The following is a 22849-nucleotide window of genomic DNA, read 5'->3' as shown; positions in this document are numbered from 1 at the left end:
AGTTTATGGTGTTAAGTGTTTTATCCTTGCTTTGTATGTTGTATTCTTAAGCTTGGAGAAGTTTTGTATAAGGGTTGGGACACTCCTTAAGTGTCCCTTTTTTATTTTATTAATTCATTACTGATAAAAAAAATGGATTTATTAGGTCACTCGCTATCAGACCACCTATAAAATATAGTTTCACGCATAAACTGTTACTCTCGGCATGGGGTGTTGGAGATTTCACATCGAACAAAGATTAAAACATTTCATAGTATATAAGTCGATGCAAACATCAACTTATAAGTTAATTTTATGAAAATTGAATTAGACTTAAAGTTCATTCCTTAATATGAAACAAATAAGAATTTACAACAGAAGTGGTACTTAACATATTTATTGAAACACTTATTATATTCTCATCTTTTAAAATAATGACAAACGTTAAGCTTCAAACTATATAAACCACTTCAACCTCTTATTCAAAACATCATCACAACACTCACGACACCAAAGATAACAAAAATTTCTCAAGTAGGGGTAGAAGAAATAAATTATGATTTTTTTTAAGGAGAAAACTGAAAATTTAGTTTGTGTGTGAACTGAAATTCCTAATTAATTTCATTTGTATATTAGATTTGGCCACAGACACCGCCTCTAATATAATACCATCTACTTTTTGCATTAACACAACCCATACCCTTTCATGACATTTTATTTTAATTATAATTCTATATATTTTACTTTATGTCTATCAAACTACGCTTTCTACTACTATTTAATTTTAAATAAAAAAATCAGTGTCCAAAGTCTCAATAGTATTACTAATATTATTTATTATTTCCTTTACTCCTCTTGGTTGGCCTCTTAGTTCATATCATTCTAAAATTCTAAAGATATTATTTTGTATGGATGAATCAAATATCCATCTACGAAAAAATATTAGATTAAACTTTTATTAAATAAATCAGATTATATTACATTTTCAATTAAAAAATTAATAAATTAAAATGTATTAATAATATTTTTATCCAATGCGATATAAAATTAATCAGTTACACATCACAGTCCAGTACAGAAAATTATAAAACTAAAGGGATTTGTTATAAAGTAGACTTTAAGCTTAACTCAACCCCATAAAACCGGCTCATAGGGTTGAGGTTTGTACCCACTTATATACTATGAAAGACTCTCATCTCTAATCGACGTGGGATCTCCAACCGAATTTATATCTTTATTACATCTTTATTGCTGATATATATACTTGAAGACATTCGTTGGATCGTTACACACGATCCATTATCTTTATTTCCTTCCAGCTAAATACATATAACCTTTTTTCATTATTCTTACAACAACGTTGCACCCTTTTGCTGATTGCTTACTTCACACTGCACAATCACATGAAAACCAGAAAGTTTAGAGTAAATGACTTAAAAATAGTTGAAGAGAAAATTGTTAAAGGAAAAATGGTGAAGGTGAAGGGTACTTACGCAGAACAGTTAGTGGAAGGGTAGAGTTTGAAGGGACACTTAGTGCCACATTTTCCAGGAATTTGATTAACACGGTCATAGTCAATGCCAGGGATGTATGCAGCTCTGTCCTTAATGCATTGGCATGCTCCCCTTCTGTCATCTCCACTCTTGTAGGCTGCATTCAGAGAGTATATACCTTGGCAACACAAAGATGACACATTCCCTCCCAAAACTGCATAAGCTATGCATGGAGTGAGCCAAATAGTGATTTGATCACATGTCAAGGTTGATTTAGAATAAGAGCATGTTAAGAGCATGCAAGCCATCATTGAAGCAACCAATGCCACCTTAGTCACTGCCATTTGTTATCTAAGAATAGGGTTTTCTATCTTTGTGGTTGAATGGGGTATTAGCTTGGGTTTCTACTATATATAGAGAGAGATGGAGAAGATTGGACAATTTTGCAGTGAATAAAGACTGCGAGAAATTTGAAGATAGAGACAAAGATTGTTTTGGTGCTCAGTGCGATCATTATTGTTAGAAAATTCAAAAAAATATCTAAAGAAGTTTCAAAGAAGTGAAGTAGATGTTGCGTGTGTTGATTATATTGAAAACTAGGGATTAGGGATAGGGTTACTACATGTTCCGCAACAGCCAAACTACATTGTAGAAACTTGCTTGTCTTGTTAATGTGTGTCAAAATCACACTCAATAACCATAAAAATCTTTATATAAAAAGTAATAATTATAGCATACATTTTTTCTATTTTCTCTAGTCTTATTTTTCTTTTCTGTTCTCTGTATTTTGTCATGATATTTATTGTATTGGTTGGGTCCGTATGATAGTTGGAAGTCTCAGCACCTGGTTAAGGCCAACCGACACAATCAAAACCATTATATCTAAATAGAGGATTAATAAGACTAATCAGTGATCAAACATTAGGTACCATTCGAGTTTGGAGTTCATGAGGACGAGAAGTAAAGGAGTGGAAGGAGAGTGCGGGGACCATTTTGAGAAGAAGGGAGGAGAGGTATACCGACTGACCGAGAAAGAAAACAATCTTTCTCTTGGTTCCAACCCCGTTCGAGAACAATTTGCGCCTACTGTAGGGCCAAAAGAATTTGAAGGAAGAAGAAATTAGATGGTGTCAACTAGAAACATTGTGAACGGGAGGATGTCGGAAGCTAAGCAGATGGTGTTGTTGATATCTCTGCAGAGAGAGATGGATGAGATGAGAAAGAAGAATGAGGAGGAGATTCTAGTTCTCCGAAAGAAAAACGAAGAAATGAAGAAGAAGTTAACCCTTTGCGGCCAACACGTCAAAGACTTAGAAGAAGTTTTCAAAGCACTAAGGAGAACATGAGGCTCAACCCCAAGAAGTGTGCGTTCAGTGTGGAAGGAAGGAAGTTCTTGGGTTTCATGTTTACCCACTAGGGAATCAAGACTCGACTCGGTCAAGGACGCTTACCTTAATCAGTAATCTCTCTCGATAGCTAAAGATTCACTCAGTCAAGGACCTTAACTGGTAATCCCTCTTGAGACCTAAAGACTCGGCTCAGCCAGGGACGCTTACCTTAATCACTAATCCCTCCTGATAAGTGTCTAATTTCAGTAATATTTCATATTAAAATATAGGCACTTATGAGGATTGATTGCTAATTTACATATAAAATAATCCCTAATTTATGAATTTATACCTTTTTACATTTTTTATGATCTTTATTTAAATAAGAGTATTTTATTCCCAAATTTGGTGTTAATTACAGATTTCTAAGGAAGATTGGAGATTTGGATTAAAGATGAATGATTTGAGCCAAAAAGATAAAGATAGAAGGTCCCAGATGAAAGAAAAAAAAGAAAGAAAGAAAGATTGGGCCTTTTTATGTTTTATCATTTAGCCCATTAGCGCGACACAATAAACAACCTAACCCTAGAAAACTGATAAATAGAGGGCTAGAGGCTCAACCTTAGGGTGCCAGATTGAGAGGAAAACACCATAGAGTGAATTGTAACCCAATTGGGAGAATGGAAGGTGATAGAAGTATGCGTGGCTCATTCTACCCTTTGGGATTGGGAGTAATCTACTCAAACTCTTATGTATTGAGGTGATATTTTATATATTAATATTCAGTTCTTGATTGATTATTGGTATTGTTGTTTTACTTTTAATTTTCCGTGACAAATTGAGAATCTTAAATCTGACCGGGAGGTATTTTTAGGGTTCGGACCTAAACAACAATACTTAACATATTTGAGTGCTAGGAATAGACTTGAAATGTTAATTGCTATTAACGTCTGAGCTTCGTTCTAAGTTGTTCTTATAATTATGCGAGGGATCGATAGTTAGGGGACATTCTTAAGGATTTTATATGCGAGGAATCGATATAAATGATTTTTATACGGCATCAATTTCAATTAAAGAACTTAATATTAACATGCTAATCAAAATACATGAGAGTGAGAGAGATGAAACTTAATCCCAATTTTTCCAATTGAAGCAACTAATTCTTTGTTTGTTTTCTTATTGATCAGTGCCAACATAATCACTTCAAACTCTTTTTTATTGTTCTGTTGTTATATTTAGCAAATATTGTACTCGATAATTCACTGTTCTTTGTGGGATCGATATCCGTCCTTAGGGACAATTATTACTTCTGACAAACGCGGTGCACTTGCCGTAAAAAGTCATCAAGTTTTTGGCCCCGTTGCCGGGGACAGGTTTGATTTGTTGAGTATAATTTCCTAAATATTGTGAATATACTAACTATTTTATTTTTTTTATGTGAATAATTTTTTTTTAGTTTTTATTTTTTTTTAATTTGAATATTTTTGTAAATATTTTGTTTTTCTTTTTAGATGTGAATAATTTTGTTTTTTTGTTTTCTAGATTTTTTTATTATTTTATAAAGATTTTGTTTTTTTTCTCTAGTTTTGAATACGTACAAAGTTATTTGATTTGTTTTGAATATGTTTGTGTTTTTAAAACTGTTATTTTTATGTTAATATTTTTTTTTTTAAGTTTTTTTTTATTTGTTTACTTTATTTCTTTTATTTTGATTTTGTTTTGTTATATTTTATTTTATTCTTTACTTTTTTGTTTTTATATTGTTTACGTAGTTTTTTTTACTGTAATTTATTTATTTTATTTTGATTTTGTTTTGTTATATTTTATTTTATTCTTTATTTCTTTTTTTTATATAGTTTACGTAGTTTTTTTTTACTGTAATTATTTTATTTTATTTGGATTTGGATTTTGTTTTATCATATTTTATTTGTACGTTTAGCTTAAGTTGTTTATTTAGAGTTTACGTAGTTTTTATTTATTTATTATTTATTACTATTACTTTCTGTTTTATTTTTGTTTCATTTTTTTTAATAGTTATTTATTTTATTTTATTTTATTTTTATTTTTATTTTTAGTTTTATTATTTTCTTAGATTTCATTCTTAGTTTTTATTTTACGCAAGTTGTTTTTCTATCTATATATTCTGTTTTAGTTTTCTTAGTTAATTATTTAATTTTGTTTATTTTGTATATTTTTAGTTTTTATATATTATTCTTGTTTTTATTTATTTTATTTTATTTTTTGTTAAAAATTATAGTTTTATTATTTTTTTTTAGTTTTTATTTAAGTAAGTTTTTGTTTTTTTTGTTCTGTTTTTCATTTACTATTTATTTCTCTTTCTCTTGTTATTTTAAATTTTCTGTTTTCTTTATTTCATTTTTTTTTTTTAAAAAAAAACTATTTACTTGTTATACTAATCTTTGCTTGAGTTGTCTTATGATATTAAGAAAACAAGTTTTTATACAATTGAGAAGACAACCCAGAAGAATAGAAGTTAAAAATAAAGAAAAAAGAAGCACGGAGAGAAGTTAGAAAAGACTGAGAGATGATGATGACGATACCTATCACCAGTTGAGGGAGAACATATGGTTTTAATAATGAAGTGGCTAGGAAATTCTGTCTAGCCAATCACTTCTATCAAATAAGCCCAACTGGTAAACCATGGAGAATTTCAAGGGAAACCCAACCTATGTTATGTATTTTGACCTGGGGACAGGTTTTATTATTTAAGGGGCAGATCCAGCAAATGAAGCAAAGACTGTAGATAAAGATCTTAAAAAAAAGCTGGATGATTTCTTAAGAAGAGAGGATTGAGCAAAAATATGGTTTTATCTTTCTAATTCTCTTTTCTTTTCAGTTATTTGAATTTTGTCTTATTTTATCTATTTTATTTTTCAGTTATTTTGTTTTCTGTTTATTTTCTTATTTGTTTAGTTTGTTTATATTGCTGATTTTGAATAAATTTCTTATTAGTTTGGTAATTTTAAGTCTTGAATTATCTTTCTTGACTAAATTTCAGTTTTAATTTGTTTGTTTTCTAGTTTGTTTATTTTTTTCAAATAAAAAAGAACTAGAATATTAATTTTGAAGTGTGGAAAAAAGAATTTGTGTTTAAATATTAAATAGTGAGATGAATTAGACTCAGGTTAGAAAAGAAAATATGATTGAATCCCTATTCAAATGTAGTTAAAATATGATACATGAAAAGTTAACAGGATGATTGATTATGACAGATAATGACAAGACAAAAAGAAATGAGACCATTTAAACCAAGTGAGTGTGTGAACCTGAAACAGTTTTTGAGAATTTTACTGATGCATTGACAGTTGTGGTTGCTTAATTTTTATTTTTGTTGCATCATAAAAGAGCATGAAGATGATTGAGGCATTTGTTTGTGTTAATTAGGAGCCAGGGCCAAAAAGCCAACCTTTATATTAGAATTCCATTTTTTTTTATATCCCCTTTGGGCTAAGAAATTTTTTGTTAATATTGCACCTTAACCTTTATTGATATAATTTTCTACCCTTTAGCATGTCTAAGGAAGGAGAATATAAATGCAATACATATAGAAAAGGGAATGGTTGGTTCTGATTTTGAAAGTTCAAAAAGTTGAAAATAGGAAGAATCTTTTCCTATTATTGAAAAAAAAAAGAGAAACAAAAGAAGAAAAAAAAAAAAAAAAAAGAAAGATAGATTTTTTTTTTTCATGAAAATCATGAAAAGAAAGAAAATGAGGAAAAATGTGACATCGAAAGAAAGTGGTAATTAGATAACATATATGTTCTCTATAATTGAATTGTAGATATGTTCTTCTTCTTTAAGATGTGCATTTTGTTATTTAAGAAAAACCAATATTTTTTGGAAGCCCAGCCTCATTACAACCCTGGAAAAGACCTCAAGATTCATGTTTCTAATATGTTTGTGATTTGAAGATGAAATGAAAAGCAACTGTGATTTGTTATGATTTAGTGAAAATATAGAGAAACACTTACCCGTGAGCATATGAGAAGATATTCCTTGATGAATTGTCATTTATTTGTTTTGATTTGATCCTGGAAATTGATTGTGTCTATAATTTTCTATATTTGAATTTGGAAGCATCATAAGTTTCTAATTTGATTTGTTGTTTAGTGAATTAAGCTGTTTGATATTTAAATTCAAATATATTCATTTACTTTGCTTGAGGACAAGCAAGATTCTAAGTTGGGGAGAGTGATAAGTGTCTAATTTCAGTAATATTTCATATTAAAATATAGGCACTTATGAGGATTGATTGCTAATTTACATATAAAATAATCCCTAATTTATGAATTTATACCTTTTTACATTTTTTATGATCTTTATTTGAATAAGAGTATTTTATTCCCAAATTTGGTGTTAATTACAGATTTCTAAGGAAGATTGGAGATTTGGATTAAAGATGAATGATTTGAGCCAAAAAGATAAAGATAGAAGGTCCCAGATGAAAGAAAAAAAAGAAAGAAAGAAAGATTGGGCCTTTTTATGTTTTATCATTTAGCCCATTAGCGCGACACAATAAACAACCTAACCCTAGAAAACTAGGATAAATAGAGGGCTAGAGGCTCAACCTTAGGGTGCCAGATTGAGAGGAAAACACCATAGAGTGAATTGTAACCCAATTGGGAGAATGGAAGGTGATAGAAGTATGTGTGGCTCATTCTACCCTTTGGGATTGGGAGTAATCTGCTCAAACTCTTATGTATTAAGGTGATATTTTATATATTAATATTCAGTTCTTGATTGATTATTGGTATTGTTGTTTTACTTTTAATTTTCCGTGACAAATTGAGAATCTTAAATCTGACCGGGAGGTATTTTTAGGGTTCGGACCTAAACAACAATACTTAACATATTTGAGTGCTAGGAATAGACTTGAAATGTTAATTGCTATTAAACGTCTGAGCTTCGTTCTAAGTTGTTCTTATAATTATGCGAGGGATCGATAGTTAGGGGACATTCTTAAGGATTTTATATGCGAGGAATCGATATAAATGATTTTTATACGGGCATCAATTTCAATTAAAGAACTTAATATTAACATGCTAATCAAAATACATGAGAGTGAGAGAGATGAAACTTAATCCCAATTTTTCCAATTGAAGCAACTAATTCTTTGTTTGTTTTCTTATTGATCAGTGCCAACAACATAATCACTTCAAACTCTTTTTTATTGTTCTGTTGTTATATTTAGCAAATATTGTACTCGATAATTCACTGTTCTTTGTGGGATCGATATCCGTCCTTAGGGACAATTATTACTTCTGACAAACGCGGTGCACTTGCCGTAAAAAGTCATCACCTCCCGAGACCTAAAGATTTACTCAACAAAGGACGCTTACTCAAATACCTAAAGCAACTAGCAAAGGACTCACAGTTGCCACTGACCAAAAGATGGTATTGTACCTTCGTCATATGTTATTTATTATTACTTGTTCATTTTTAAAACAAGAATGAAGGAAAATGACTGATTCATTAATCAAAATGAAGGAGGTCACACCCTGGCATCGAGGAAAAAAAGTACATTAAAAACTAAGACCTACTCGTCTTTGACTTCAATGTCTTGCACGATAGCCATTGGTGTCAGATTCCACAAGGCCACCAACTTGTTAAAGGCCACTGGACGACCCTCGAATACGTCTTTATTGACGTCAAAGTTACCTTTCGCGGGTGGTCCTTTATAAAGCAAATGTGTCTGTCGAATGACGTGGTTGAAGCTTTCCCCACACAATAAGGTATTATCTTGAAGTTGGTCAAGTTCAGCCTCAACTGAGACCTTCTCAGTCTCCAAGGCTGAGCATCTGACCTTCAACTCTTTCATGGCCTTCATCACCTCCTTCAACTCTGTCACTTTCCTCCTCTCCTTCTCCTCCAACTCGGCGCACCTTTGGTTGCTCAACTCAAGCTCAACATTCGCCTTGGCCATTCGATACTCAAAAGTCAATATTGCATCCAACAACGCCTTCAAAGTGTTCAAGTTGGGAGATTTCTTCGGTTGACCGTTGGTTGCCTTCTTCAGCAGCGAGCCTAGTTAACACCATAGCCCGAGCATGCATCTCGACAGCTGCCGACAGTAGATCTTGGCTGGGGATGGTGACCAACATATTCACTTCAGTCGGTGTCAGGCCGACCTGGACACCTTTTGAAAACTGAGCATTCCCAAGTGGAACCGAAGCAACAGAAGGAACACTGACTGGAGACATCGAGCCCAGTTGAATAGGAGAGGTAGATGGGGGACGCCTTAGAGTTCCTTGAGGTGACCGGGTTGTGGAAACGATCGTCTTACTTTTTCTTTTCTCACTCCCCTCAGTGGGAGCAACCACGAGACCGGACGCCCCAACAATAGAACAGTTGTTGGCCACAACCATCTCTAAACTATCTTTTTCCTTGCTACGGGCCCTCGAACGGAATGCAACCAGTATATTGGTCGTGAGGGGAGCCTCTTGAGTCATGATACCTGCGTCAAGGAAAAAGACATAAGTTAAAATTTCAATCAACCGAGGTGAAGAATAGTGCAAACATACCATGAAAATCGATCCACCGTTGGGACGATTTATATACAGATAATAGCTTTCGGGTTGGGAGACTTCGTAGGAGGTTATAAAAAACGTCACAGACCTCCAACTCCTTGTGTATCAATCAGGTTCGTATGACAGCTGGAAGCCTCAACATCTGTTCAAAGTTGACCGACATGACCAAAATCATCATGCCTAAATAGAGGATTAACAAGATTAATCAGTGATCAAGCATTAGGTATCATCTGAGCTTGGAGTTCACGAAGACGAGAAGCAAAGGAGTCGAATGAGAGTGTGAGGACCATTTCGAGAAGAAGGGAGGAGAGGTAGATCAACCGATCGAGAAAGAAGACAATGGTTCTCTTGGTTCCAACCTCATTCAAAAAAGTTTCTCATTTTTTTTCTCAGTAGGTTTTTGCTCATTTGCTTAATCAATATTTCTTAAAAATATAACAGGTAAACCGATTTTCATGAAAATTATACCATATTAAAACCATTGTCACATACATTATTTTTTCTAGTGCTCTATTTAACATATGATTGCTTGAGTACGAAGTTAACAAATGAATTTTATTTAGCAAATCATAAAATTGGTACTGAATAAATTTATTGTTATTAAAATATCAAATTACTAAATAATACAAAATTAAAAGAACTTAGTTAATGCTTAATGTCAACAATAAATATGAAGTGAACATTGTAGTTTATTTTCAGATTGCTAGAATTGTAATATAGTAGTTCAATTTTAAGTGAAGTTCTAATATGAAACAAAGATTCAATTTGAAGAATTTCAAATAAAAATAAAATTCCAATTGTAAATTCAGTTTTAGTTGAAAGTTCTGTTGAAGATCTACATCGACTAGAGATGAGGACAATTCATTGTATATAAGTGGGTGCAAAACCTCAACCCTATGAGCCGGTTTTATGGGGTTGAGTTAGGCTTAAAGTCCACTTCATAACATGGTATCAGAGCCATTTCGATCCTTTCCTAGGTTGAGTTTGATTTAAAGTTCACTTCTTATATCGGATTAAACATATCATTGTATAAATTGGCACAACCTCTAATAAAATATCATCTTTTGTATATCAACACAAGCCACACCCTTTCATTGTCCAAGTTAATCTTGACAAAAAATATATTCTTACAATTTTTTTTTTAAAATTATTAGCTTTATATTTATAATACTGTGACAATAGAATCAGTTTGACCGATGTTTCCGATTTGGTTTATGCTTTTATTTTTTTCAACTAATTCATTGCATTGTTGTAGTAGAATAGTAGACGAAGATGCTGAATGTTATCAATGGTTTTATACAACTTTATTCTGTTAAACAACTAATTTTAACTTTTAAGTGAATCCATCATCTATTATCTCAAGTTAGGGAGACAAGAAATTTCAAGTGTGAAAAGTCTCGATATTATTACTAATATTAATATTTATTCTTTCCTTTACTCTCTTGGTTGGCCTCTTAGTTTATATCATTCTAAAATTTTAAATATATTATTTTGTATGGATGAATCGAATATCCATATATAAAGAAATAGTTAATGAATAGATTAGATTAAAATTTTGTTAAATAAATCAAATTCTATTATTTTTTAAATAAATATTTAATAAATTAAAATGTATCAATAATATTTTTATATCCAATGCGATATAAAATTAATCAGTTTCACATCACAGCCCAGTATACAGAAAATGATAAAATTAAAGGGATATATGTCTTTATTGCTGATATATATACTTGAAGACATTCATTGGATAGTTACACACGATCCATTATCTTTATTTCCTTCCAACTAAATACATATAAAGTTTTTTCATTATTCATAACAACAACGTTGCACCCTTTTGCTGATTGCTTACTGCACACTGCACAATCACATGAAAACCAGAAAGTTTAGAGTAAATGACAGAAAAACAGTTAAAGAGAAAATTGTTAAAGGAAAAATGGTGAAGGTGAAGGGTACTTACGCAGAGCAGTTAGTGGAAGGGTAGAGTTTGTAGGAACACTTAGTGCCACATTTTCCAGGAATTTGATTAACACGGTCATAGTCAATGCCAGGGATGTATGCAGCTCTGTCCTTAATGCATTGGCATGCTCCTCTTCGATCTTCTGCAGTCTTTTTGGCTGCCTCCAGAGAATATATACCTTGGCAACACAAAGATGACACATTCCCTCCCAAAACTGCATAAGCTATGCATGGAGTGAGCCAAATAGTGATTTGATCACATGTCAAGGTTGATTTAGAATAAGAGCATGTTAAGAGCATGCAAGCCATCATTGAAGCAACCAATGCCACCTTAGTCACTGCCATTCTTATCTAAGAATAGGGTTTTCTATCTTTGTTGTTGAATGGGGTATTAGCTTGGATTTCTACTATATATAGAGAGATTGGAGAATTTTGCAGTGACTAAAGGCTGCGAGAATTTTGCAGTGCGATGATTTATTGTGAGAAAATTAAAAAAAAAATAGCTCAAGAAGTTTCAAAGAAGTGAAGATGTTGCGTGTGTTGATTATATTTGAAAACTAGGGATTAGGGTTACTACATGTTCCGCAACAGCCAAATTTCATTGTAGACATTTCTTGTTAATGTTAATGTGTCAAAATCACACTCTAAAAGATAATCATAAACATCTTTATATACAAAGTACTAATTATAGCATATATTTTTCCTATTTTCTCTAGTCTTTTTTTTTTCTTTTCTATTCTCTTTATTTTGTCATCATATTTATCATTTTCTCACTAGTTTTTTTTTCTTCGTATCATTTTTCATCTGCTATCCACCATACTCTTTATTAAAAAATTTACCTCATTCGGAGCCGATTTAATAGTTGTAGAAGAATTAACAAATATTTTAATGAATGGCTTAAAATGTTTCTCTGCTAATTTTTATGACATCTGGAAAGAATTTAGAGAATATGTAAGAATTGAGAACAAAGTAGTTAACTCTACTCTGATCCCGCCACCTAATATTTAGCATGGCATTAAAGTAAAATTAAAAAACATATATTATATATAAGTTTGTAACAAATAATGGGTATATATATTATGAATTTAAGTATTATTTATTACTTTTTAATAGTGTGGAATTTTGTACCGTTTAAATTGAAGTGTTAGTATGGGTTGATTTGGATATGTTGATGGGTTGGAGATGAGAAGTCTCTTTGTTGGGAATCTCTTTTTATTTTAATAGGACCATATCAATGAATCTTAATAACTAATCTATTGAATGTACTTAATGGTGATTATTCTAAAAATCGTGGAAATATAACTCTCTTGAAAATGTGATAAGCGTTAATTATCCACTTTCTTTTTATGAAGAAATTTTCCTTTCATTATTCTCTATATAAAGGAAACTTACGAGGAAGAGAAAATGCAAACAAGTGAGAAGAGCAACGCAGAGAGTAAATAAGAAAATAGATATCCACCATAGTGTGAGAGATTAGAAATCATAGAAAGAGGCTAAAGAGACATTGTATTTCATCATTATTGGGTGAGATTGAGTATTATTGTCAACAAGAGTGAGAGAAACAACTATTGTAATCCTACTTTCATAATGAATAATTTTCTAGATTAGGTCTCATGAGTTTTTATTTCTCAAATTGAGAAGGTTTTTCATGTTAAAAATTCTTGATATCATTATTCAATTTTGCTATATTTTCTTTTATCTGCTTATTGCTATTGTAAGTATCATTTTGTATTTACACCAAAGAAATTACTTCTAATTTTTCCAACATTCTTTAACAATTGGTCAAACTGCATTATGAATTTTGTTATCATCTTATTGTTGGAAAGCAATTATTCTTATGAAGTGTTTGGGTGGTCTCTTCTCGATCATATAGTAGGAAAAGTGTCATGCTCAAAAATAAAAATTTCAATAGTAAAAGTTTGTTTGTGTAATTAGTTAAATTTCGATCTTGGATAGTTATGTAAGATAAATAATATTGTTTTGTTATTTATAAAAATGATTTATACTTTCTTTGGAATGTTTCTAAGGTTGGAGAAATGACTCTCTAAAATAGTAGACACAAATTTTGTATAAAAGTGATAAGCGAGTGAAGTTGTAACATTAAAGTTTTAGGATTTAGAATTAGGATTTATATGAATTCAGCTACTCTTTGTATCCACACTTGCATTTGATTTTGGCTGATGAAATTTTCTAATCAGTTTGAGATTGTTTAATTAGTTCTGTATTATTTCAGTTTAAGCTGATTTTTTGGGTTCTGAGGTAATAATCTATCTTCCTCGTTTACTCTTACTTATCCTACTATATAACCCTACTGCAAGTGTTCACTAGAAGAAGGGGAGACACACTCTAGTACACTTTTATTTGTTACTTGATTTGTTAAGAGTGGAATATATTTATATATTCTTTAGTTATGTCATTCATGACATAAAAATTATTCGTACTAATATTATTGGAAGAAAAATAAAACAAAAAATGTACTTCAAGTTTGGGCTTATGCTTTCCGGACCCTGCAATTATTCACTAGATTGTTTCTTCCTGCACCTCCATATGTTCTTTTGTCACCTCCATACAAAACATGAAAAATATATTTTTATCCTTCTTGTGCCACTTGCATAGTAGCTTCTGGATTATATAATCCAGACACACATTTGATAAAAGACTTCCAGATTACATAATCCGAAAGTTAAAAAATACTTCCAAATTATGTAATCTGGAAACTAATCATGCATCTGAAAAAAAGCTTTCAGATTATGTAATCCGAAACTAATTATGAATTTGAAAAAAGACTTCTAGATTATATCATCCAGAATATTACAGAGAGATATTTTTAGAAATACGAAAATTTATGGATGTGAGAGAAGAACATATGGAGGTGCAGGAAGAAATAGTCATTCACTACTGTGCATATCATGTTTGGGCATTTGCTTCCCGCACCCTGCAATTATTCACTACTATGCATATCAAGTTTGGGCTTTTTTGCTTCCCGCAACCAATAAATGTGAATTTGTAATGCCTCTCTAATTCTAAAATAAGAGTAAAGAGTGCAGTTCTAAAATGTGTTACAGATTTAGTATTTCAAAATATATTTCTAATTTTTTTTGGATTAAACTTTTCCAAGCAGTTCTCTTAAATAACATTTTAGAATGTTTTTTTAGATTTTTTTTCCAGAATATCTTTTTCCGTAATATATTTGTATTCCAAAACATGATTTTGATTTTTCAATATTTTAAAATTTTATTTTCAGAAAGCAAAAATTATATTCCAGATTTTATTTTTCAGAATATATTTTTCAATTGTGGATTTCCAATTCCAGAATGAAATGCAGTTCTGAAATTTTAAATTTATTGGGTGCAAGAATCAAATTTATTGATCGAAGGAAGCAACAGCAATAAGTTTGATTCACCGCGTTGGATCAACCAAGACCATAACCATCATTAGGAGAAACTAGTTTCTTTTTGGACACACATTCTAAGGGAAGCTGCACTCTATTGCAATGAATCTTTCGGTAATAATAAAAATATTATAACTATTAAATAACATAAAAATGTTAAAAGTATAATATCACAAATTTATAATAAAAATTAAAATAACATCAATTTATTAGATTTTAACATTAAAATCCATATAAAACTTCAAATAAAATGTCATTAATTAATATTAATGCCTATATAAAAAAATAACACATTTTAAATTGTCTTTAAGAAAAAATAAACATTTAGATGGTATCTTGTTGAATTTGTTCCATCCGATTTAAACCGATATTTTCAATAACAAATAATAAGTTTATGTAATTAACTTTGACATTTCGATTTTTTCATGAATGGTGTTCAAATTTTCTTTTCCTTTTATTATAAATAAATCAAGAAAAAGATTTAATACAATAAATACAACGGAATCATGGCTCTCGAATATTGTAAATTATAAAGTTATAAATATAAATATGTATAAATCTTTTCTTTATTAGTTATTGATTTTAATACAAATGCATCGACCAGTCTAATTGTATAAATTCGTCATTCAATCCCTCATTTACAAAAATTAAGGTGCTGAAAACCTAGCTAGTTTTGTGGTCTAATCACCTGAGAAAGTTGGAAAAACAGAAATAGGAAAGGAAATAAGAAAAAACAAGAGAAATTAAAGTTCTAATAGACAAAATCAAAACATATGCGTTAGATTAGAAATTTAGATGGCTATCGATATGATGGTCGTGGCCTTTTCAAGGAATTATAATTGCATATATAGATTAAAACTTGAAACACCATAACTAGTACAATTCAGACCTCCAAATTGACTTTATTTCCTTTAGTACCCAACCATACCAGAATTGAAACCTGAAATGTAGACCGCAAGTTAATAAGCTACAACATTTCTTCTCTACCATTAGTCAAAATGATGATGCAATTTGTTCATCAAGTTTTGAACAACATTGCCAAGTTTTATGGGAAAACTCTACTCATAGTAGCTGCCAAAATGAATGCAGGTAAAACTAATACAAAGCTCAATATAATTGCATGCACTACAATTTGTTCTATACTAGTCTTTGAACCCGTGCCACCCAGGGTATTTTGAGTGCAGAGTTTAATATTTGTTAATAAAAACAATTTTTTTGACATGTAAAAAAAATTAATTGCATCTCGACCACAGTTGATTTTTCACTGAGATAAAAAAAATATGGAACCACAATATTGAAATTTCTATTCTTTCATTTCTTTATTCAAAATTAGAAACATGAAATTAAAATTTTGTTGAGATTTTAAGATGCAGGAGTTCATTATAAGTTGTACACCATGACAAGAAACCTTACTCCACTGATACATTAGAATCTACATTAAAAAATATATTTACGTTATCATCATCAAAAACTGCAATTTCAAATCTAACCTTCAGCTGAGCCGTTGAAACCAGACACGGATGAATGATGCGTTTGGAAGAGCCGTGCTTGGGCTTTGGATACCAGTTGGTCCTCACTAACTGTACTATTTGATGGTGCTTTAACAAAATTTGATCATGCAGAGAGAAGCTGCAATCAAAATTATCATTACCTGAAAGTATTACAAAGTCTCGCAGATAACAATAATACTGTAATGTTGTTTACCGCATAGACCAACTTGATCCTCCAACTAAAAGATTTGAAGTATGAACCAGGAAGAAGAGAAGCAAAGAGCAAAAGAAAATACACTCAATAATCAAGAATCATAAAACAACAAGATATCAATTTAGAATGCATTTTACCAACTCCCAATATTATAATTTCCATCAAATTTAGCAAGCTTTAATGATCCAATTTATATTTTGCCAGCAACATGGAGGCTGGTATGTTTGAATTTGAGCAAAACAATATCAGAGTTTCATAGCATTGCTGCTTACCGTCAGTGTTGTCATGGAAGTATGGCATGATGGCAGCACCATGCTTGAGAAGATGGATGGTAAACTTTTAATGAGGGGGATATTTAGAAATTTGCCTCGAATGTTTTCAAAAAACTAAACCAATTCCCAATTTGTTTAGTGTGTTGCAGTGAAACAGAAAAGCAATCTCTCCATCACTGGTGTGTTGTCTATGCTGGCAACTCTGCATCATCTGATAACTCATTCCTCTGCTGCTACTACTCTTAATCTCAGCACACCAAGCATTGGCTTCATCCCTTGTCCCCTCTCTGTTTTCACATCTCACGTCTCACCAACTCACAGCTATCTCTCACAAACTCACCAACCCCAAGAAGCCACAGTTCTGGACACTTACTGAATCCACCATAAACCTCAAGACCCAATTTACAGAACACTGTTAATCACCTTGAATCCTTCACTTTTGGGGACAAAGAAGGGATGCATCAAACAAATACTATCCTTCATAGAAAAGTACAAAGGAAAGAATCCAATAGGGAAAAAAAACAGGACCATTGCAATACTTGATGTGACTCTGGATAGGATAAATTAACTTTAAGAAGATCTTGGAAGAAGGTTGACTAGAAGGGGAATGAGGAGAGGAACTCTTCACGTTTTTCAAGATAATAGAAAATAGATTTTCATGTAATAGATATCTGTTTGGATACAAAGATAACCTATGGTATCTTGGCTAATCCTTTAGTAGTTTAATATTCAGGTTTATTTGGACATAACTGTGGGAAGGAGAGTGCTTGACCATTCCTTCCACACAACCCTCGTATATAAGTAGAGCATAGGTCATATTTGTACATAACTTTATAAATGTGAAATCTGGAGAGATTTTGTGAAAAATAGTGAGTCTTCTTTCTTTAGAAAGATCTTATCTTGAGTGGAGTTTTCAAGTGACAATCCTCTTTCTTGCTTAACTCCATGGGAGTGGTGTAAGGTTGATTCAAAGTTCAACCATCCATGCTAGTTTCAAAAACTAGCCAATTTTTGGTAAACATCTTACCATTTTGTTCCTTCTTTCTTTGTGCTTTTACACGCCTTCTTGTTCTATTCTTGTCTTCTTCTTTGACTATCACACCCTCAACACCCTATACCATCCTTGATCAAACAAGAACACCTACATCTAAGCCAAACCATAAGGCCTAACCTAACCACCCTTGAACAACCTTCACTTAAAACAAGAAATCAAACCAAGAACCTTACCATACCTCAAGATAAGCTTACGGCATTTGCCCATTTGAGGCACCAAACTATGAAGCATGGACACGGATTCTTCAGTGGCATGTCCCCGTGTCCGGCATCATATGACAAGTATCACACACTTTGGTAAATTGTTGAATTTAAAAAATGATTTTTTGTGTCTCTGACACTCCCTTGACACAACTCCAACTTAGTGCTAATGAAGGGAACAAAAATTTAGAAGTTGGAAACTAAAAAATCTAGAGTCCAAGATTTTGTTGCCCCTTTAAACAAACAAACTGTCTATTTCACATTTACATTTTATCTTTACTGCGACTTTTGAATTTCCACTTCTCCATTTAAATTTGTCTTTAGATGAATCTGAGTTAGAGGATGTCTTTTTCAATGATGATGATCAACAAAGGGGTGGAAATGGAATGTCTTAAATGAATTACATCTTTTAATTTTTTGGACTTTAAATGGATGGATTAAATCCATTTTGTATTAAGAAATAATGTATTCAAATTGTTATATTTGACTAACTTTTTTATATATGATTTTGAAGATATGAATCTGGATTGTCAATTTAAATAATTCACAATGATATTCAATATATATGAGTGTGTGTGTCCATTTCCCACATTTAGGAGATTATAGGTGTTGTCATGTCAGTGTCATGTCTAGTGTTTCGGTTTTTGCTTCACAGGAACCAAATCTCTTCCATAATTCAAACCAAGCCCATTGAATATTGCATTGACCTAATTCAGTATTGATGAATACAGTCATAAATCTAATCAGAAGGAATCAAGCAATAAAAGAAACTGCACATGTTAGTTCGTATATCAACCTTACTTAATAGAAGCAAAATTTTAAAGAAAAAATGCAGGGAAAAAAATACCTCCACAAGATATACACATGAATGTTCAAGTAGCACATTGGGGTCATCGTATCATGTTTCTCCACTTGTCCTTCAGATCAACCTCAAATTATTGTTTTTGAAAAATCAGTTTTATTACAGGTACAAGTCCAGAAAGAAACACAGGAAAGCATTTTGGGGACAGAGATTGCTTACTCCACTTCTATTGTCAAATATGTTACTGTAAAAACTTCTGATTGTTGCCCAGTTTCCTTCTCCAAACCTGTGTAAAAAGAAATATGGTGAATGAGAAAATGAAATCTCAAGGCACAAAACTATTACAAAATTTATTAGCTTTCCATTGCAATTATAACTAATAGCTGTGACAGATAACCAGGAAAATTATGGTTTGACAAGTTTAGAACAAGAACGTACATTTTTACACCAGCCCTTAGCGTCTCCTCTTCCAACGAACTCCATCTCCTTTTCCTCCTCCTAGACTGTCTTGCTAGTGGTGAGTTGTCTATTGAATCATCCCACTAGAAAATAAAAGGACATAACTTATATACCAATGCAAAAATCAAAACTAAAATGGCACACAAATACAAAGTATCAACATCATTTTTGGGGATCCACAGGCCACTGGATCAAGTGGTAGCAAGGTTTTCAAATGTGGTTTCTAGATAACAATCACAATCGCTGCTACACCAGTTGCATTGTATTGCAATTGTTTAGAACTTTTCTAAACACAATAAAGAAACCACGGGGAGATGGTAATCCTTGTAGGAGGCTTACTCCGATAGATAGCAAGCATTTTTCCATGAAAGAAGTTATCTTGACCAAGATGGCATCCTTTAGATCAAAACTTAGACACTGGCTAACAGTACAATCTTAAAGGAATCTGCCCCTAAATTAAAACAGACAATAACAAACATGATTACCTCAATGGTACGGGCACTTCTGTTCCGTTCTATTAGGTTGGGCTGATGTATATTACTACAATGAACAGAAGACTTCTCCCGAAGATGGGCATCATTAGGCTGAAAAGGTACAATACTCTGGCAAACATCTGGATCTGGTACATCTATATGTGAACTCTGGTTTTCAGTAGGTGGCTCAATATTTGTATCACTTGTTGCCAATTTTGATCTTACAACTTCAGATAGACGTAATGCATCAGGAAGAGGATCATTGACCAATGCTCTTAACTCACAAGTACTTGATTTAAGGGATTCCCTAACTTTTCTGATTTCAGAAGGAACAGAATCATGTTTGCTCCATGATTTTGCAGACTCCACTTCCTCTGAACCAGATATTTTAACTCCCCTATGACATGCACGAAGTGCAGAGTGCTTGTGTTTAACCCGAAGATTCTGCTTCTGAATTACTATTGGGAACACAAATGTACAATAAAAAATGTAAATAACAGTGAAACAGTAGTAAGAATAGCAATTATTGAACAGTACTGTGACTTCATCGTTAAAGTTAATTCCAAATAATGAATGACCAATTTTAACAAATGTGAAACATCTTTCCAAAGTTTAAGCCAATTTTAATTTGACAGAATTTTGTAGTGAGTGGGGACTCCAAAGTGAGGGGAAAAAATACTACTTGGTTCCACTTGACGATAACAAACTGGTAAAGGTAACAGCACATACGCAGCAGTATTAAAAAACATTTTGCACCCATTCAAATCGCAGTTGATACTTAATGAGACAAACAATAAAATTACAAATTGATTTCCCACATCTTTTCTCTCGTGTTGTATACATGAAGCAACTAATAACATGTTTAGGAAAATGTTCCACACCCAAAAATTCACATTCAAGACGTGAAAAAACACAAAAGCTAGAACTAAGATTGAAAAATCACATCCACGACCCATTCCCAAATCACATCCATGATGTAGGGAATCATTGAGTATCCAAACTCACACTTCTTTCCACAGACAAACACTATTGCATGCAGGCGCACACATACATTGATTAAAGTATAATTCTAAGGTACTAGATAAAATATTCATATAGTTAAACTCAGAGTAATTAAAAAAAAAAGCACATCTATTTCAAAAACGTTGCAGGAGAACACATAGAAACCTGGATAAAACACGTAGTGGAAACTCAAATTAAGCTTCCACCACTTCCATTAGCTATCACAGCTTTAAACACGCACTACTCAGTGTAACACCCAAAAACAAACATTATTTGTTTTGCAAGTAACAAACAGATCAAACTTCAAAGCAAAAAATCGAAATTCATGAATCAGCAGCACTCAGTCGTTAAAAAAAGGTACCTTTATCACTCTCAAGTAGCAAGTCACGCCCACCCACTTCCTGATTCGCATCAATTTTCTCTTCCAATTGTTGCTTGCCCTGATTCTCATCATGCATTGCCACATCCTCCATGCATGCATCATTGTCATTCTCATGATCATTGTCTCTCTTGTTACCACTAACAACAAAATCATCTTTCTCTTTGGTTAAACCCTTCGACATCGCCGCAACCGATTCCAAGAACGAAGGACCCATCGATTCCCACGCTTCTTTCAAATACGCCCTCACCTCGTTCATCGCCTCCCTCCTGCTATTCAAATCCGCCAGCCTCTCGCAAGCCCTAGAATCCCCAAGCGCCGCCTCCAAGTCGTCCCGCCACCGGGCCAGCTCTCCAGACACCAGCCCGCTCCGGCGCGCCTCCAGCGCCGCCACACGGCCACGCCAGATTCGATTCACGGCGCCAGAGAACTCCCCGTCGGCGTCATCGGGGGCGGCGGCGAGGTACTTGACAGTGCACTCGACGGCGACGGCGAGGTACGCGCGGCGGCGCACGGCGGAGGCAGAGGCACCGTCCAGGTCTTCGAGGAGTTCGAGGATTTGGAGCGCGGTTTCCGAGAGGGAGGCCTTGAGGAGGAGGGTGCGAAGAATGCGGAGGAGAAGGGTCTTCTTGAGGCGGGAGTCAGCGCCGGAGAGAGGAAGGACGATTAGAGTTTTTTGGATTAGGGAATCGGGGACGGAACTGCGGAGGAGGAACTCCATCACCCACCGGGAAATGTCGCTGTCCATTTTTCCGATTTCAAAGTTGGGGAATTTGCGCTCATGGAATTGAGATTTGGGGGAGGAACAGGGAAAAATAGTTTTTTTTTTAATTATAATTTTAATATTCTAAATTTTTCTATCCGCAATTTTGACTTTTTCTTTTCTTTACTAAATATAAATATTTTTGCCACGAATATGTTTCATCTATCTCATTATCATTGAGTATTTAATACATTAAAACATTTTAATTTATTTCTAAAAAAAATATTTGCATTTCTCTCGTATTTTTATATTATTTATTTATTTAAACTACTTTTAAAATATGTTTAGAATTTGTTTACTTTCTTAACTTATTTATATTATAATAATCTTTATAAACTTTTTATTACAAGAGATTTACTACCTAATATTATTTAATAGTCCAAATCATGCAATACACGTATTTTAACATAATAAATATGTCTTGGGTAAAACTGATAAAAATATTAAATCAATTTTTTAAAATTTATTACATACTAATCTCAAAGAAACAAAATTAATGAATATTTAAAATAAAATATATCGTATATTAAAAATACAATTTTTTTAAAGTTAATATTATTTTTAATTAAGAGGCATAATCCCAAATGTAAGATCAAACTCCAATTTAAAACAAAAACTCAAATGACTGACATATATACTGTTTTCTTTATGTTAAAATAAAAAATAATATATATTAGAAAGAAGTCATTATAATTATATTCTGACTCTCCTCTCTTCTACTAAAAGTATAAAAAAGTTGGTTAATTTAACTAAACATTTTTTTAATATGCTCTTTAAAAAATATTAAATGTATTATATATACTAGTGGGAACACAATGTGTATCCGCATTTTTTATTTTTCAAAAACAATTTTTCTTAATAACATTAAAATGAGAAGTTAAAGAGTAGTGGAGAGAGAAAGTGGGAAGTAGGTACCTATATAGGAGAGAGAAACTTGAAAATAGAATATGTAGGTTATGTGTAGTGAAAAATCATAAAATCTCTTTCTTAAATCAATTTCAATAAAAAAAATATCAGTTTAAATCAGAAAAGTAACGTCACAA

General features: G+C 32.3%; 3 protein-coding genes across 5 annotated transcripts; all 3 read right to left on the bottom strand.

Moving 5' to 3' along the window:
* Positions 1-992: 992 nt before the first annotated feature.
* LOC137831564 (non-specific lipid-transfer protein 1-like) lies at positions 993-1874 on the bottom strand. Its single transcript, XM_068639290.1, has 2 exons — positions 1473-1874; positions 993-1370 (listed from the first exon to the last, which is right to left on the bottom strand). Exons 1-2 carry the CDS (start codon positions 1814-1816, stop codon positions 1361-1363), a joined length of 354 nt encoding a protein of 117 aa, XP_068495391.1. The 5' UTR covers positions 1817-1874; the 3' UTR covers positions 993-1360.
* Positions 1875-11033: 9159 nt separating this feature from the next.
* On the bottom strand, positions 11034-11713 carry LOC137831563 (non-specific lipid-transfer protein 1-like). Its single transcript, XM_068639289.1, has 2 exons — positions 11309-11713; positions 11034-11206 (listed from the first exon to the last, which is right to left on the bottom strand). Exons 1-2 carry the CDS (start codon positions 11650-11652, stop codon positions 11197-11199), a joined length of 354 nt encoding a protein of 117 aa, XP_068495390.1. The 5' UTR covers positions 11653-11713; the 3' UTR covers positions 11034-11196.
* A 3709-nt stretch (positions 11714-15422) lies between these two features.
* On the bottom strand, positions 15423-21975 carry LOC137831560 (uncharacterized). 3 transcript variants are annotated; one of them, XM_068639286.1, is made up of 8 exons: positions 21026-21867; positions 19675-20120; positions 19169-19272; positions 18950-19016; positions 18776-18857; positions 16675-18635; positions 16189-16327; positions 15423-15638 (listed from the first exon to the last, which is right to left on the bottom strand). In XM_068639286.1, the coding sequence occupies exons 1-5, from the start codon at positions 21789-21791 to the stop codon at positions 18819-18821; spliced, it is 1422 nt and encodes a 473-aa protein (XP_068495387.1). In that variant the 5' UTR covers positions 21792-21867; the 3' UTR covers positions 15423-15638; positions 16189-16327; positions 16675-18635; positions 18776-18818. The 3 variants fall into 3 exon arrangements, with proteins under 3 accessions (XP_068495387.1, XP_068495384.1, XP_068495386.1); XM_068639283.1 differs by lacking the exon at positions 16675-18635 and having other exon boundaries at positions 21026-21975; XM_068639285.1 differs by lacking the exon at positions 16675-18635 and having other exon boundaries at positions 16189-16349; positions 21026-21866.
* Positions 21976-22849: the final 874 nt, after the last annotated feature.

This window comes from Phaseolus vulgaris, chromosome 6 (assembly GCF_000499845.2).
Source record: "Phaseolus vulgaris cultivar G19833 chromosome 6, P. vulgaris v2.0, whole genome shotgun sequence".
NCBI lineage: Eukaryota > Viridiplantae > Streptophyta > Magnoliopsida > Fabales > Fabaceae > Phaseolus > Phaseolus vulgaris.
The sequence above is the reverse complement of the archived record's forward strand: the minus strand, read 5'-3'. Positions and strand labels throughout refer to the sequence as shown.

What these genes read in the sequence shown, in the direction of transcription:
- LOC137831563 (XM_068639289.1), bottom strand. Translation starts at nt 11,652, where the DNA reads ATGGCAGTGACTAAGGTGGCATTGGTTGCTTCAATGATGGCTTGCATG.
- LOC137831564 (XM_068639290.1), bottom strand. Translation starts at nt 1,816, where the DNA reads ATGGCAGTGACTAAGGTGGCATTGGTTGCTTCAATGATGGCTTGCATG.
- LOC137831560 (XM_068639283.1), bottom strand. Translation starts at nt 21,791, where the DNA reads ATGGACAGCGACATTTCCCGGTGGGTGATGGAGTTCCTCCTCCGCAGT. An exon ending in GAAGTGCCCGTACCATTGAG is followed by an intron (nt 19,273 to 19,674) that starts GTAATCATGTTT and finishes TTTATTTTCTAG; the next exon opens with TGGGATGATTCAATAGACAA. An exon ending in CTAAGGGCTGGTGTAAAAAT is followed by an intron (nt 19,017 to 19,168) that starts GTACGTTCTTGT and finishes CTTTTTACACAG; the next exon opens with GTTTGGAGAAGGAAACTGGG.